This window comes from Anarhichas minor, unplaced genomic scaffold (genome assembly GCF_050575085.1).
Source record: "Anarhichas minor isolate MPS153535 unplaced genomic scaffold, ASM5057508v1 ptg000017l, whole genome shotgun sequence".
Classification (NCBI taxonomy): Eukaryota; Metazoa; Chordata; class Actinopteri; order Perciformes; family Anarhichadidae; genus Anarhichas; species Anarhichas minor.
In genome coordinates, this window is record NW_027466463.1 from 11,702,171 (window position 1) to 11,715,349 (window position 13,179).

General features: G+C 39.3%; 2 protein-coding genes across 2 annotated transcripts; one reads left to right on the top strand and one right to left on the bottom strand.

The window, feature by feature from the left end:
- The first annotated feature begins 3,283 nt into the window (after window positions 1-3,283).
- Window positions 3,284-4,380, top strand: fgf21 (fibroblast growth factor 21). The gene is made up of 4 exons (XM_076092862.1): window positions 3,284-3,549; window positions 3,692-3,769; window positions 3,899-4,002; window positions 4,090-4,380. The coding sequence occupies exons 1-4, from the start codon at window positions 3,402-3,404 to the stop codon at window positions 4,378-4,380; spliced, it is 621 nt and encodes a 206-aa protein (XP_075948977.1). The 5' UTR covers window positions 3,284-3,401.
- A 2,490-nt stretch (window positions 4,381-6,870) lies between these two features.
- Window positions 6,871-10,468, bottom strand: LOC142951358 (potassium voltage-gated channel subfamily A member 1-like). The gene is made up of 2 exons (XM_076092861.1): window positions 9,782-10,468; window positions 6,871-7,776 (listed from the first exon to the last, which is right to left on the bottom strand). Exons 1-2 carry the CDS (start codon window positions 10,466-10,468, stop codon window positions 6,871-6,873), a joined length of 1,593 nt encoding a protein of 530 aa, XP_075948976.1.
- Between the last annotated feature and the right edge of the window lie 2,711 nt (window positions 10,469-13,179).

Here is a 13,179-nt window from a genome sequence, read left to right on the forward strand (position 1 = left end):
TTTCAGGTGACCTTACTATGATTTAGACTGATAATAGAACATACTCTGGCTAGTTAAAAATACACAATACATTAGAGTTTGGGGAAAGTGTGGTTCAAAGGGAGAATATGACTACACAGGGGGAATTAAATGTATGTTCTTAAGCCATAACAGACATGAGATGCACAAATGTGAATAGGACGGACAATGAGATAATTAGCAAAGTGCTTTATGACAAAATCCTGTTTAAAGTGGGTGAAAAAAAGAATTAAGCATTTGTGTTAATATGCATGCTGAAATCAACCATTTTAGAGTGAACATCATGATATCAATCATCTAATGATGTGAAAGCTTGGGTCAGGACTTTGTAATATGTGTGTATTTTCTTTTTATCATTTTTTATTGATAACTGCTATTGTATGTATGTATGTACAGTATGTATGTGTGTGTATTAAACTGTATGTTCATTTCATACTTAGTTTTAAGACTGACTGTAATTTCATTTTAGGTTGAAAAAGGAAATATGTTTTAAATTATGGACATTAAAGATATGCTACTTGTATGTGTACATTTTGAAAAAAGTGTTATGATTTAAATTCCTATTATTGGAGAGTAGTGATGATAATTGAATATAATATGGTAATAATGATAATGATTGTAAAAGCTGTAATTAAAAAACATACCTGTAAAACGCTAACTGAAGGAGTTATTTGCAGTTCCCCCTCACAATGATGAAGAGAAGTGGGTGTGATGGTATAAAGGTATCAGTCATCTTTCAGAGTATGAACCGTTGAAATGCAGATGCTCGTAGAACTGACATCTTCAGCTTGATTACGTCAGTGTTAAACTGCAGCAAGGGAGTCATTTACAGGACACATGTCCCCCCCCCCCCCCACACATACACTTCCAGACTCCTGCACTTTTTACAGTGCAAAAAATAACATTATAATATTTAAAAAGAAAGTCAAGCTGCAGCGATGAACAGGCCCTTGCCCCTTGTGCACATTGGGAGATTGGCGGAACGCAGGTTGGCGCTACTATGTAGTTCTGTGACCAACCAACATTTCCTGAGTGGAGTACGTGGGGCTGGACATTTGTACCACTTCTTGTGTTCACTATGTGATGCTAGAGAACACGCTAATTAATTGGCATGTTGCTGTATATGACAAAAACCGCCCACCATGTCAATTTCATGTCAATTTGATGATATTTGTCACATAGGCTGACTTCCTTTGGTCAATAGATGGCACTACGACTATGACGCAATATGGGCCTACTGACCGCCTTGCAATAGCAACGCTGTTCCACCAAAAAGTAAAAGCTTAGCACTGTGAAAGTCTTGAGACTCTGTTGAACTAATTAGAGATGTATCTATTGAATCCTAGGAGTGTAAAAAAGTTCCAGCCGTTACCTGTTAAGTTCCTAAAATGCCGTATTGGCACATGACCTCATGACATCATCGTATTGACTATTCCTTTGCAAGTTAGCAACATAGCCGGAATGTTACACTAATGAATCTGATACTCTAGGAGGAGTTCGAAAATGTTTGCCGAAAATGAATGTAAAATGGACAAAATTTAAAACGAACAACTTCCGGTTGGAAGGAGCTAAGTAAATGCGGTATGAAATATATATGTGAATATTGAAGCAACTATGTTCCAAATGAAGGTCTTCCAAACACTGGAACTGAGTATAGTATGTCGAAAAAAGTCTTAAAAAAGTCATAGTATGTCGAAAAATGTTATGTATAGCATGTCGAAAAAAGTCTTAGTGTAGCATGTCGAAAAAAGTCAGTACAACATGTCGAAATATGTCCTAAAAAATTGATAGTATAGTATGTGGAAAAAACTCATTGTATAGCATGTCAAAAAATATTAGTATATTATATATATATATATATATCTATATATATTTATATAGATATATATATTTATAGTTTTACACTGAAGGGCAAGCATGAGGCCCACACGACACTCAGTAATAAATATGAGCGCAACATAAACACGAAGGGACGTTTTTCAGTGTTTATGACTTCCATTCTGTTTATATTTCATTTCAACATCCGGAGACATGTCTGGGCACGCTTCATTATCTTTACACAAATACAGGGTTATTTTAATTACGCTGTCACGGATGAGCCATACGTAATAATGGCGCCACAATACTTTCTCTGATGTGACACTGTTAACAGTTTGGAAGATCAATGAAGATATTGTAAATAAAAGGAGACTTTGGTGGTGCAATAAAATGTTATGCTATCTGATGCTATTTGTTCTGACTTTCAAGTAAAAACTATAACGATTTGGATGAACTGACCCCTGAAGTAACATCACAGTGAAATGAAACATGGTGGTAATGCACTTTGCGGTGAGAAAGTAAAGTTTCCTTGTGATGCAGTGGGTTTCTTAACTTGTGAGTTTACGAGCTGACGTACGGCCTCTCACAGCTGCAGTCACATAAACACTTGTCTTCTGCTTGTGATCCGTTTCACCCATTCTCTCATTCAAACACACACACGCCAAAATAAGATAAACACTGGGAACCCCAGTCTCTTCTACTCTGTTATAATTTATTCAGCAGATGACGCAGAGAGATGTGTTTGATCTTCTTGTAGTTGTGAAATTTGTATATTTTTTTAAGTGGAGGCCAGAATGGAAAAGCACCCCGAGTTACTTTCAAGTTTTTTTTGTCCACACATGACGAAGCATAATTTGTGGACAAATCCCGAGTTAAAACGAGGTGTCTGTACTGAAAGTTTTGAAATAAAAATAAAAAGCAATTGAGGTATGGAGGGGTATCTCATTTTGTCTTTACAAAATCTCAGTAATACATACCTTGATTACTTAAATCAAATTAAAAAGCGTATATTCAATGTTGTTTTGGGAAGAGAATGAGACTAAATCAAAATTCCAGCTGGTGCTTATGTGTTAAGAAAGAAAATCTAATTTCATTAAAATACATAATACACTTTTATTCAGAGGTCCTTGAATATTGTTCAATAACTTGCTAAACAAGTGTAAACAAATAGAAACATTAGGAAACATAAAATTAATTCATACTTCTATGTTTTATGTGCTAGTTGGCTTAGAGGAATTTTATCCCATCTGATTCCCGAACACCCAACTTTACGGGAAACTCTTACTGTAAGCGACAGGAAAAAGCCCATAAATAGTGTTTAAACACAGGTCATCCTCTCTGCATTAAATCACAGTTTAATTATGCAGAAACATCTGACTCATACGCTCAGGAAGTACGACCTCCTTCTACAAACTCCTTTATAAAGGGCACAAAACTTGCTCCTGATCGAAAAGACCTCACTGCAGAGCAATATATTTCCTATTTATTTTATAACCTATTCCTTATTTTCATTGAGCTACTTTTTTTTTTTATTCCTTTTTTATGTTCCTGAATCTTTTTTCCAAATGTTTTTGTTTCGATGCAGCTCTTTCTCTTGCCTGTCTTCTTTTCTCTTAATCATCCCGATTCCTTTCTCTCTATCATTTTATCTCACTGACTCCAACCCACTTTTATCCTTCAGTACTCAAGTCAGAGAGGTTCACCTCTACACAGGTATTTTTTAAAAGCCTACTTGTCATTTTAATAATTTAATAATATAATGAATGCAAATATGTAGATATGAATCAGATAGTGCTGCTCTTTAAAGACCTTACATTCTTAATAATGCAGATTTCTGTCGTTCTTCTTGTTGCAGATAATCACAGAAGGGGGATGTATCTACAGATGACTCTGGATGGGAGAGTGTCGGGCAGCGATGTTCAGACCACTTACAGTGAGTATTTGTGAGATAAATCAGGAACAGAAAGCATAATGTGGGCTCAGTTTAGGATATTTTCCTTTCAAAAACATTCACACAATACACCGGATAATTTGAGGTCTATTAATGTTTCTGTGCTTTCAGGTGTGCTGGAGCTGAAATCAGTTAAATCAGGCCATGTAGTTATCAAGGGACAGTCCTCATCTATGTTTCTCTGCATGGACAGTGGGGGTCGTTTGAGTGGGCAGGTACAGTAAGCAAAGAATACTTTATTTTCCTAAAGTCGCCATCCTTCCTGTCGTCACTGACAGTTTACTATCTGTTCATCCTTTTAGGGGCAGTACTCAGAGGCCGACTGCACCTTCAAAGAACTGCTGCTGGCAGATGGATACACCCGTTTCCTTTCCTCGCACAACGGATTTCCTCTGTCTCTGGCATCAAGACATTCCCCAGATCGACACACAGTCCCCTTCACTCGCTTCCTACCACTTCGGATTACTTTGGCAGTGGAGAGTGTGTCTGAACAGCCACCAAACAACCAGAGACATTTCAACGTGGACTCTGATGATGTCCTTGGAATGGGTCTGAATACTATGGTCAGTCCTCAGTTCTCAGTGGACAAGTAAAGAAAATGAATTGTAGAGATCTGTAACTTAAGTATTTTTTTATTGATCAGGGATCTGATTTTGTTCTCAACATGTTTCTCATGAACATACAGTATTATTGTAACTTATTTATTTATTGTGTTTGTGGTGTATTTCTAATGGCTATTTAAAAACTAACTAAGATTTTACAGTCAGTGCTTTGAGAGCGTGTTTGTGTCTGTGTGAGGAACTGACAGTGTTTGTACGACTCATGTTTATCAGACTAGAGAGAAGTTCTGAATGAAAATAAACATGGTATAAATTTCACATTTGTTTGTCTGAATCTGTCATGCAATGATACAGACATCCAGTGAAACAATTAAACAAACCAAGAAGGATCCATTAACGTAACGAGGAAGACCAATGACCAGAGCTCTCATGGTGGAGGAGTGAGCAAGTGGGATGAATGTTGTGACAGCGGGAGCGCTCTCTGCTGGACAAATAAGTAATGATGGAAAATAGTCCAGGTTCTCTGCCTGTAAACTTGTATAAAATTGGGTATGTATATAATAGTGCTATCGTTGTTATTATGAGCCTATATTACTGTTATTTGAACGTAGTCCTGAAAGTTAGGAAATAGTCACAAAAAGAAAAAACAACAGCAGATCCGTGAAGGTTAACAGACTAAAGCAACTGTTTTGGACCAAAGTCACCTGCAGTTCAAATCCATGGCTTAAATGTCTACAGCTAGAGGTCCATGGTTCATTGTAGGGAAATGTCATTGGTTTAATACACAATCTGATATCTGAGATTTTGTATATTAGACTCACTGCTCAATACGCCTCTAACGACCATAAACCAAGACAAGCGGTTGATCCAAAACTGGGCCTAGAGGTGGACCAGGTGACGCAGCAGAGCAGACAGCTAAGCCTGAATATAATTTAAAGAGTGAGTTGTATAAAAATGTACCTGCGTACAGTTGCCATGAACAGGGATATTAGCTATAGAGACCAAAACAGTTGTTTGTACCGTGCTGTAAACATGTGCCGTATAGTTGGGCATATTAAACATGTAGATCGAAGAGGATTGACTCGCTTTTAGAGCTATACCCTGACCTGCCCTGGAGGTTGCCGCTTGGGAGGCATGTGAGAAAGATAAAGTTTTCCTCAAGAATTCAAAATAACACACGGCGAGTTTTTGATATACAAATTGTCATTTTAAGGTTGAAAAATGTCTTTAAACATTTTTTTTTTTAATCCTATTGATTTTATTGTATATACATTCTCAGTGCTTGGTTGGTAATCTGCACAGGTGGTACGTTTATAGGTTTGTTATTCTGCAAATAGTTTATCTTAATTCATTTACCCTTCACGGAGAGTTAAACTAACACAAACTAAAACACATAATTGAAGCCATTTACACAAGCAATGTTACTTTAGTACACATACTTTCCATGGGTCATCACTGTGATGTTGTGGGAAGTCGAACGTGTTCCAGTTAAACTGAGAACAACATTATTGGAAGCTACTTATAACAGCGTAGTAGCTGTGGAAAAGGTCGGCCATAAAAGTGAAACACAGATTGGATCCGGCAGATGTGTCTAAATGTTGTGATTAGAGATGCAGTAGACGAAGCAGTGAAGGATTAGTTGTTGTATTTCTAAAATAACACTGCTATAACTAATAGGCAAATATGATTTTTAACAACTAAATATCACAGGCAACCATAAATGGCACTGCTTTTTTTTAAAGAAAATTATTAAAATATAATCTTTATTAAACACACCGAGTCCATAATTAAGCAGGTAAATGCAGAAGGTTTGTTATAGCAATCAATACATTCCTCATTAACATAAACGTGCCATTAAGTAATGCAGCAGTGTTGTATTACAGCATGATAAAGGTCATGTCAGTCACTTCAGGTCACATGAGCCAAAACTACACAAATATCAACTTTGTACATTACTTACAGAAGAATGATGAGAATGTGGGGTTGGTTTACGAGAATCTCAATCTGTCTGCAGCGACAGCTCTGCTGGTGTTTGGTTAAGTTTCGGGGAAACTTGACATCTATGTTGCCAATAATCTATCTGCTTCCACTTCAAACATGAAGCCAAAAAGTGACAGTACTAAGACATTACAGTTTCAACGCACAGAACACACATTCAGAAAGAAATTCATTTTTTTCAAACACAAGCTCTAATCACATTAATAAATAACAACTCATATTATATTCATATCAAGACCCTGAGAATGTAAAACTGAATGTCTTTTTCTTGCCTTTCTTTAAAACTATTATACAAAAAGTTGTCTTTCAGCGACATTTGGCTGACTAGTGCTGTAATAAATACCTATAAATGAACAAGGAGAGGCAATAACAAGTACTGAGTAGGCATATTAGCGTTATATTTATAGTTTTACTTTCCAATATCTTTTTTTCTAATTTCATTCATTGTGTTTCGTTCAGATTTTTCATTCACCTCGTCATTTTTGAATGTCTTTGTCAAATGGTACAAAACAATGCTTACCCACCCTACACTTGAGTAACCAGTGATTCACTCAGATAGATGTTACCTCCTCTGAACTCTGTGCTCTGCCCTGTGCACACTCCATCCAACAGAGTCCCATTCAAAGGGTTGCAGCTGCCTTCAATGGCATAATAATCTGCCTCTGCGTCTCCATCCCCTTCCTCTATTTCCTGCCCTTCTGGCCCTTCGTCCTCTCGCAGACTCGTCTGGATGTGAGTGTACTCGGTATGATCCACACATTCAGTCTCTCGATGGTAGAAGTAGCTAAAGTTGGACACTATGACGGGCACTGGCAGCGAGATGGTGAGCACACCGGCAATGGCGCACATTGAGCCCACCAACTTACCCCACACTGTCTCTGGGTACATGTCACCATAGCCCACTGTGGTCATGGTGACAACTGCCCACCAGAAGGCATGTGGTATACTGATAAAGTCTGTGTTGGTGTGGTCAGCCTCAGCAAAGTAGATGGCGCTGGAGAAGAGGATGACGCCAATAAACAGGAAGAAGATGAGCAGGCCCAGCTCGCGCATGCTGGCCTTCAGTGTTTGACCAAGGATCTGGAGGCCCTTAGAGTGACGAGACAACTTGAAGATCCTGAACACCCTCACTAACCTGATGACTCTGATGATGGCCAAAGATGTGGCTGGAGTGTCATCATTGTCCTTGGCCAGCTCTGTTCCCAGAGTGACAAAATAGGGCAGGATGGCACTGAAATCGATGATGTTCATGACATCCTTGAAGAAGTGCATCTTGCTGGGACAGCAAGTGAAGCGCATGAGGAGCTCAAAGGAGAACCAGCATATACAGATGGTCTCCACCAGGAAGAAGGGGTCATGGAAAGCACTTTGTGGCAGAGGCATGTTCTCAGACACGTTCTTTGCTTGGGAGTGGTACTTGTAAAAATATTCCTGAAGTAAAGGAGACAGGAGAGACAGGAAAGATATAAAACATCATCGTAAAAGTGTCACTATAACAAGAATGAAAATACACAATTATAACACAATGTTATTTTGCTAATTGTTCTTCAAACTATAAATAATTCAACTCCAGTAAATATGAAGATAGAACCAGCAGCAGGTTACCTTAGCTTAGCACATAGAGTGGAAGACGGGGGAAACAGCTAGCCTGGCTCTGTCTAAAAGAAACAAAATCCACCTACCAGTATGTCTTAAGCTCACCAAATAACACGTTATATTAATTGTTTATTCTGTGTAAATACCTAAAGTGTAAAAATGGCACAGCCATAAACTGAGCAACTTTTCTTGACTAGAGTAGTTTGGCACATAACCCTACATAAAACAGAGAATTGGCGTTTTTACACTTTAGTTTTTGTACGGATTAAAAAAACCACATAATATTACGAGTCTTTCTGCTTAACTAAGCCAAGAGATATGAGAGGAGTATCTATGATCACATCTACGCTTACATGCCAGTCAAATCCTTCAACTGTATATCATGTTATGCTGAAATACTGTTTTTATGGTATTCTCATAAACTGCATATAACTTCAGTATGTTGTCCACCATCTTCTGACACCATCATAAAAGCACTTGACATCTGCGGCTTTAAATTTCAATCGTATAGCTTCGCCTATCTCTTTTTCAGTTCAGTTCTTTTTCTGTCTTTCTGTCCTCCGTGTCTGTTACCAGCATTACGTTCAAGCACTGGATAGTGGCTGTTTAAAACATCTTAACATCAAGAGCGGATGATACAGATATAAAGGGATCAGCTTAGTATGCTGTAATTGGCTGTGTGTAATATATAAAGTTTCAGGGTAGTATAAACCACGTGTCTTCCGAATGACTTTCAGTAGCAGGTCAGTGACAGTGTTTATTACTAAAGGTGGATGTCTATGTGTTGATGTGCTCTAAGGGCTCTCCTAAGACTAAATATAACCCTGTGAGATCTCCGAAGAGAAACATGAGATCGTCTCCTGGTCCATCTCAACCTTGGCTGCTACCCCGTCTCACTGGCCCCTGCAACCATGTAACATTGCAAGTGCAGTTCAGTGGTGTCTGGAGTAAGTTACAGTAGGTTCCTGGCAGCTCCCTGGTGCAAAGGCAGCCTGGCCTGGCACAGCGGCCCTGGAGGAATGTGTTAACATGACCCAACGTACGCTTATCATTCTGTGAGATCTTTTAGTCTCAGGTTCTAAGCTACCGGAAGGTTTTGACTCACCATTTACCCATGTGTTAGGTCACCTTTTACACACACACACACACACACACATTACCCCCTCCACCCTGTAGCGCTTCCTGAATACGAGTGTATCAAATTTAACAGCCGACTAAAATAATCACACCATAAGTCTCTCTCTCTCTCTCTCTCTCTCTCTCTCTCTCTCTCTCTCTCTCTCTCTCTCTCTCTCTCTCTCTCTCTCTCTCTCTCTCTCTCTCTCTCTCTCTCTCTCTCTCTCTCTCTCTCTCTCTCTCGTCTGCTCCCAGACATATTGGCAAATAGTTGTCCCCATTTCTGTAGTTTTCTTCTTGAGACATGTAGTGCTCACCCAGTGTGTGTTTACCTAAACACCTGCTTCCTGTGATATCATGTTTCAGTTTGAGCCAGGCTGTCACAGACTTCCCATTCAAGACCTAATGGTGGTTTGATTTAGGCTGTTGGTATCTCTGTTTCAGCAGGTGGCTTTGAATTATTTGAAGGACATCCATCAATGTAACCTCATGTCCAAACCTTTACCTACCTATACGCCAAATGTGGCATTTGATTCAATTCCCAGTTTCTTCTGTCAATGCACATTCCCAGTTCTTTTTATACTCCTGATCACCAAATAATAAAAGGCGGATACTCACCATCTTACATATTGCCATCCACTTAATCTTCAGGACATTTGGAAACTCTAAAAACTTCCCAACCCTGTTCTGCCTCCCAACCATGCACTTTAATCACATTACCTACCTCCCGTGCCTCCTTGTCATTCCTGAAGTCGGGCAGTGTCTCCAGGCAGAAGATGAGGATGGACACCACAATGACCATGACACTGATGATGGCTATGATGCGTGCGCTCGATGAGGACTCGGGGTGCTCAAACAGCACCCACAGTCTTTTCTGGATCTCGTTGGATGGAAGCGGCCTCTCCTCCTCTTTTGGAAAACCTTCGTCCTCCTTAAAGCGGTTCACAATGTCCTCTCCCAGCTCGTAGAACATCAGCTCATCCATGAAGATGTCCAGGGGTATGTTTGTGGGCCTCCGAAGCCTCCCGCCCGACTGGTAAAAATACAGAATGGCATCAAAGCAGGCACGGTTTCGGTCCAGGAAGAGCTCGTTTCGAAGTGGGTCAAAGTAGCGTAACCTGCGCCTGGGGTCACCGAGCAACGAGTCAGGGAATTGGGCTAAGGTGCGAAGCTGAGTTTCATATCGCATCCCTGAGACATTGATGGCCAGTCTCTCACTCAGCGCCCATCCACTCCTCCATAGAGACCCAGAACGCCGGCCCTCCTTCTTCTTCTCTGTCTCGTTCCCTTTGGTCTCCTTCTCTCCTTTTTCCTCACAGTTGAGATGGTTGTTCAGCAGTTTACCGCTCTCTCCGTCGCTCTCCTTCCCTCTGCCTCCTCTTTCGTCTTCCTGTGGGTCAATGCTGTCCATTCCTGTGTGTATCGCAGGCCAGGGAGCGCTGCAAACCACTCTCCTGAGGATTCGTAGGACAGCTGGACTTAAAAGCAAACCCTGTCTGAAACCAGAGTGATAGTTCCATCAGTGGATTTCAATTTCAATTGATTGGCTTTAATAGATAGTATTAGAACCATATGGCTATAAGGTAGATACTGTAGCAGGGTCTGTTTGTACAAACATTCTCCATGACATATTTAATCGCAGTTAAACATACACATTCACCAAAAAAGTTGCAAAACTTTCCTTTAAATGTTCGTAATTAAATTGAAATCAAAAGGTGAACTGTGGATAAAAAAAAATGGCAAAGAACAAGCAATGTTAGTTTCCAGTTAGCCAGATGAAAGCATTTACTCACTAAGTGTAAAACAGCTGCTGACAGACAGGCAGGATGAAAAATCACATTGTTGGTCTCCTGTGGCTCATCAGGTTGTCTGTGTTTCTCTCTGTCATCATGTTCGTCTGTCATACAAACAAAGTCCTTGTTTGGCTGTGACTTTCGGTCCACTGGCAGCTAAACTCTCTGACCAGGTTGTACACCAAATACGCTTCCAGTTGTTAGCTCGGGGATCATCCACGATCTTATCCCGTCCCTTGCTGCCTCACGTTGTCTGTCTTGAAATTCTTTTGGGAATGCTGTCCTGTTGAAATTCAATCTCTGCCAGATCCCTCCAACCCCTCCCGGTCCTTTCCCTCCATTTTAGCTATGAGGCAAGACAACCTTCAACCTCACTATCAAATGTCACCTCTGCCTGGCACTGCATGGTGTCACCCTCTCTCACAAGCATGGTGGTCTGACTGACAGAGGTCCCTCGCTCTTCCTCATTAACTTCAATGTAATTTGACTTGAATGTGTATCACAAAATAAAAACACTTAAAGACAAAATAAAAACGGTGGAACTGACAGCTGTAGTAAAAAACATTTATTGTCTGATTATTACATTTAATCACTAATTTTGCTAAATTATGTGCTTAAATTACTTATATATGGATCAGTTGAAATCGTTTTTCATTTTCAATTTAAGAATGTGCTTATAGTCATGTTAAAGGAACCTGCACAGTATAAGATATACAAATCTTGGAAATCAAGTTGACGATAAAATTAAAGTTGGAAACTTATGATAACCTCATAAATCGCAAACATGCAAAATGGGTGTTAGATCCAATGGAAATATTCTAGTAAAATGCTGTGAATATAATGTGATTCAAGCTATTCTGCTTAAAAGATAAACCTGTTGACCATGACTTTGTGATTTACAGGGAGAAAAAACAACACAATTGGCTGCTTGCATTTTGGCCTTTGGTTTTTGTATTCAACATATTAGATGGAATCACAGGGTTGTGTCACATTGCATAGCACTTTCTTAATGCTAGTAATACTTATCATTTATTTCAGTTCATTTTAACTTTGTGTTTAAAACAAAAACAACCAAATGAATAAAGACGAGATCAACCAATCAAGCAGATTTACTGTTATTAGGTCCTCATCCATCTGAATCAAAGCAGACACTACTGTGTATTACCACCAGAGGGAGATGAAGTTTTGGCATAAAGGAGAAAAAACTGAAGGAGGCCTCTGCCGACATTTCCTCAAAGCTGCCTTCAGTCACAGAATAAATACACTTCTCACTGGGTTGCTACATTACATCCCAATTTGATGGCATATCTCATGTCATCAAATGATGTAACTCAGAGTGCATACTATGAATCTGACAACCCTTTGTGTGAATGTGCTTAAAAAGCAATAAGCTCGAAGATATCTACAGAGTGCAAATAAAAAAATATCAAGTATTAATTGAATGCAGTAAAGGATTCGTCTTGTTTTAGAGGTGTTAATGACGTGTATATCCACCATAAGATGACACCCCATAGAAAAGCGCTGTTTTTTTTAGGATTATGCATCTAAATCTTGGATAAATCAATACTGTGACAGAGAAATAGTGGCGTCTGGTTCTGTAAAATGGCTTTAAAGTCTTTAGCTCATGCAGCTATGCAGAGCAAACGTGAGGCCTTCTTGTGACTCCTATGAGATGGCTGCACATACCACCACAGATGCATCACCACCAAGAATATTTTAGAAAATAGATGACTCATCAAGCCACATTGATATTCCTTACACCAGCGTATGGCACATAAGCATTCTCCAAACAGCAGTGCTAAGATGATTTAGCAATCCTGTTCCCCTACGCAGGTGTTCCATTGAGATCTCCTAATTGTCCACTTTTATAACACTTTGATGAACCGAAATTGATGATGTCAAACCCTTTCCCCTCGCTATGATTTACAACGTGTCTGTGATATATGTCGTACAAGATTGTCAGACAACGCTAACCTAACACTGCTAACTGGCATTCTTGTTGATAACTCCCCTATGAAACTGGTTATTTTCAGTTATTTCAAGATATTCTAAAAAATCGTATAATCTCAGTTTTATTCCGTATCAGTTTAGAAATATTACAGATCCTAACAGATCTGCTGTCACAGATATTAGAGGATAAAGTTACAGTTCTTGGATATTGATCATTCTCAAATATCATGCCACAGTTACAATTGACCTCAAAATTCTAGATTACAATTGTATGACATGTATTTAATTTAGATGGTAAGAATGGCTCGATGCAACAGAAACGTATTGGAAAGGCTGGCATCAAAATACACCACATCCTTAAACGTCCAGTTGCAAATGT

What these genes read in the sequence shown, in the direction of transcription:
- fgf21 (XM_076092862.1), top strand. Translation starts at nt 3,402, where the DNA reads ATGTTTTTGTTTCGATGCAGCTCTTTCTCTTGCCTGTCTTCTTTTCTC. An exon ending in AGAGGTTCACCTCTACACAG is followed by an intron (nt 3,550 to 3,691) that starts GTATTTTTTAAA and finishes TTCTTGTTGCAG; the next exon opens with ATAATCACAGAAGGGGGATG. An exon ending in GGGGTCGTTTGAGTGGGCAG is followed by an intron (nt 4,003 to 4,089) that starts GTACAGTAAGCA and finishes TCATCCTTTTAG; the next exon opens with GGGCAGTACTCAGAGGCCGA.
- LOC142951358 (XM_076092861.1), bottom strand. Translation starts at nt 10,468, where the DNA reads ATGGACAGCATTGACCCACAGGAAGACGAAAGAGGAGGCAGAGGGAAG. An exon ending in ATGACAAGGAGGCACGGGAG is followed by an intron (nt 7,777 to 9,781) that starts GTAGGTAATGTG and finishes CCTTTACTTCAG; the next exon opens with GAATATTTTTACAAGTACCA.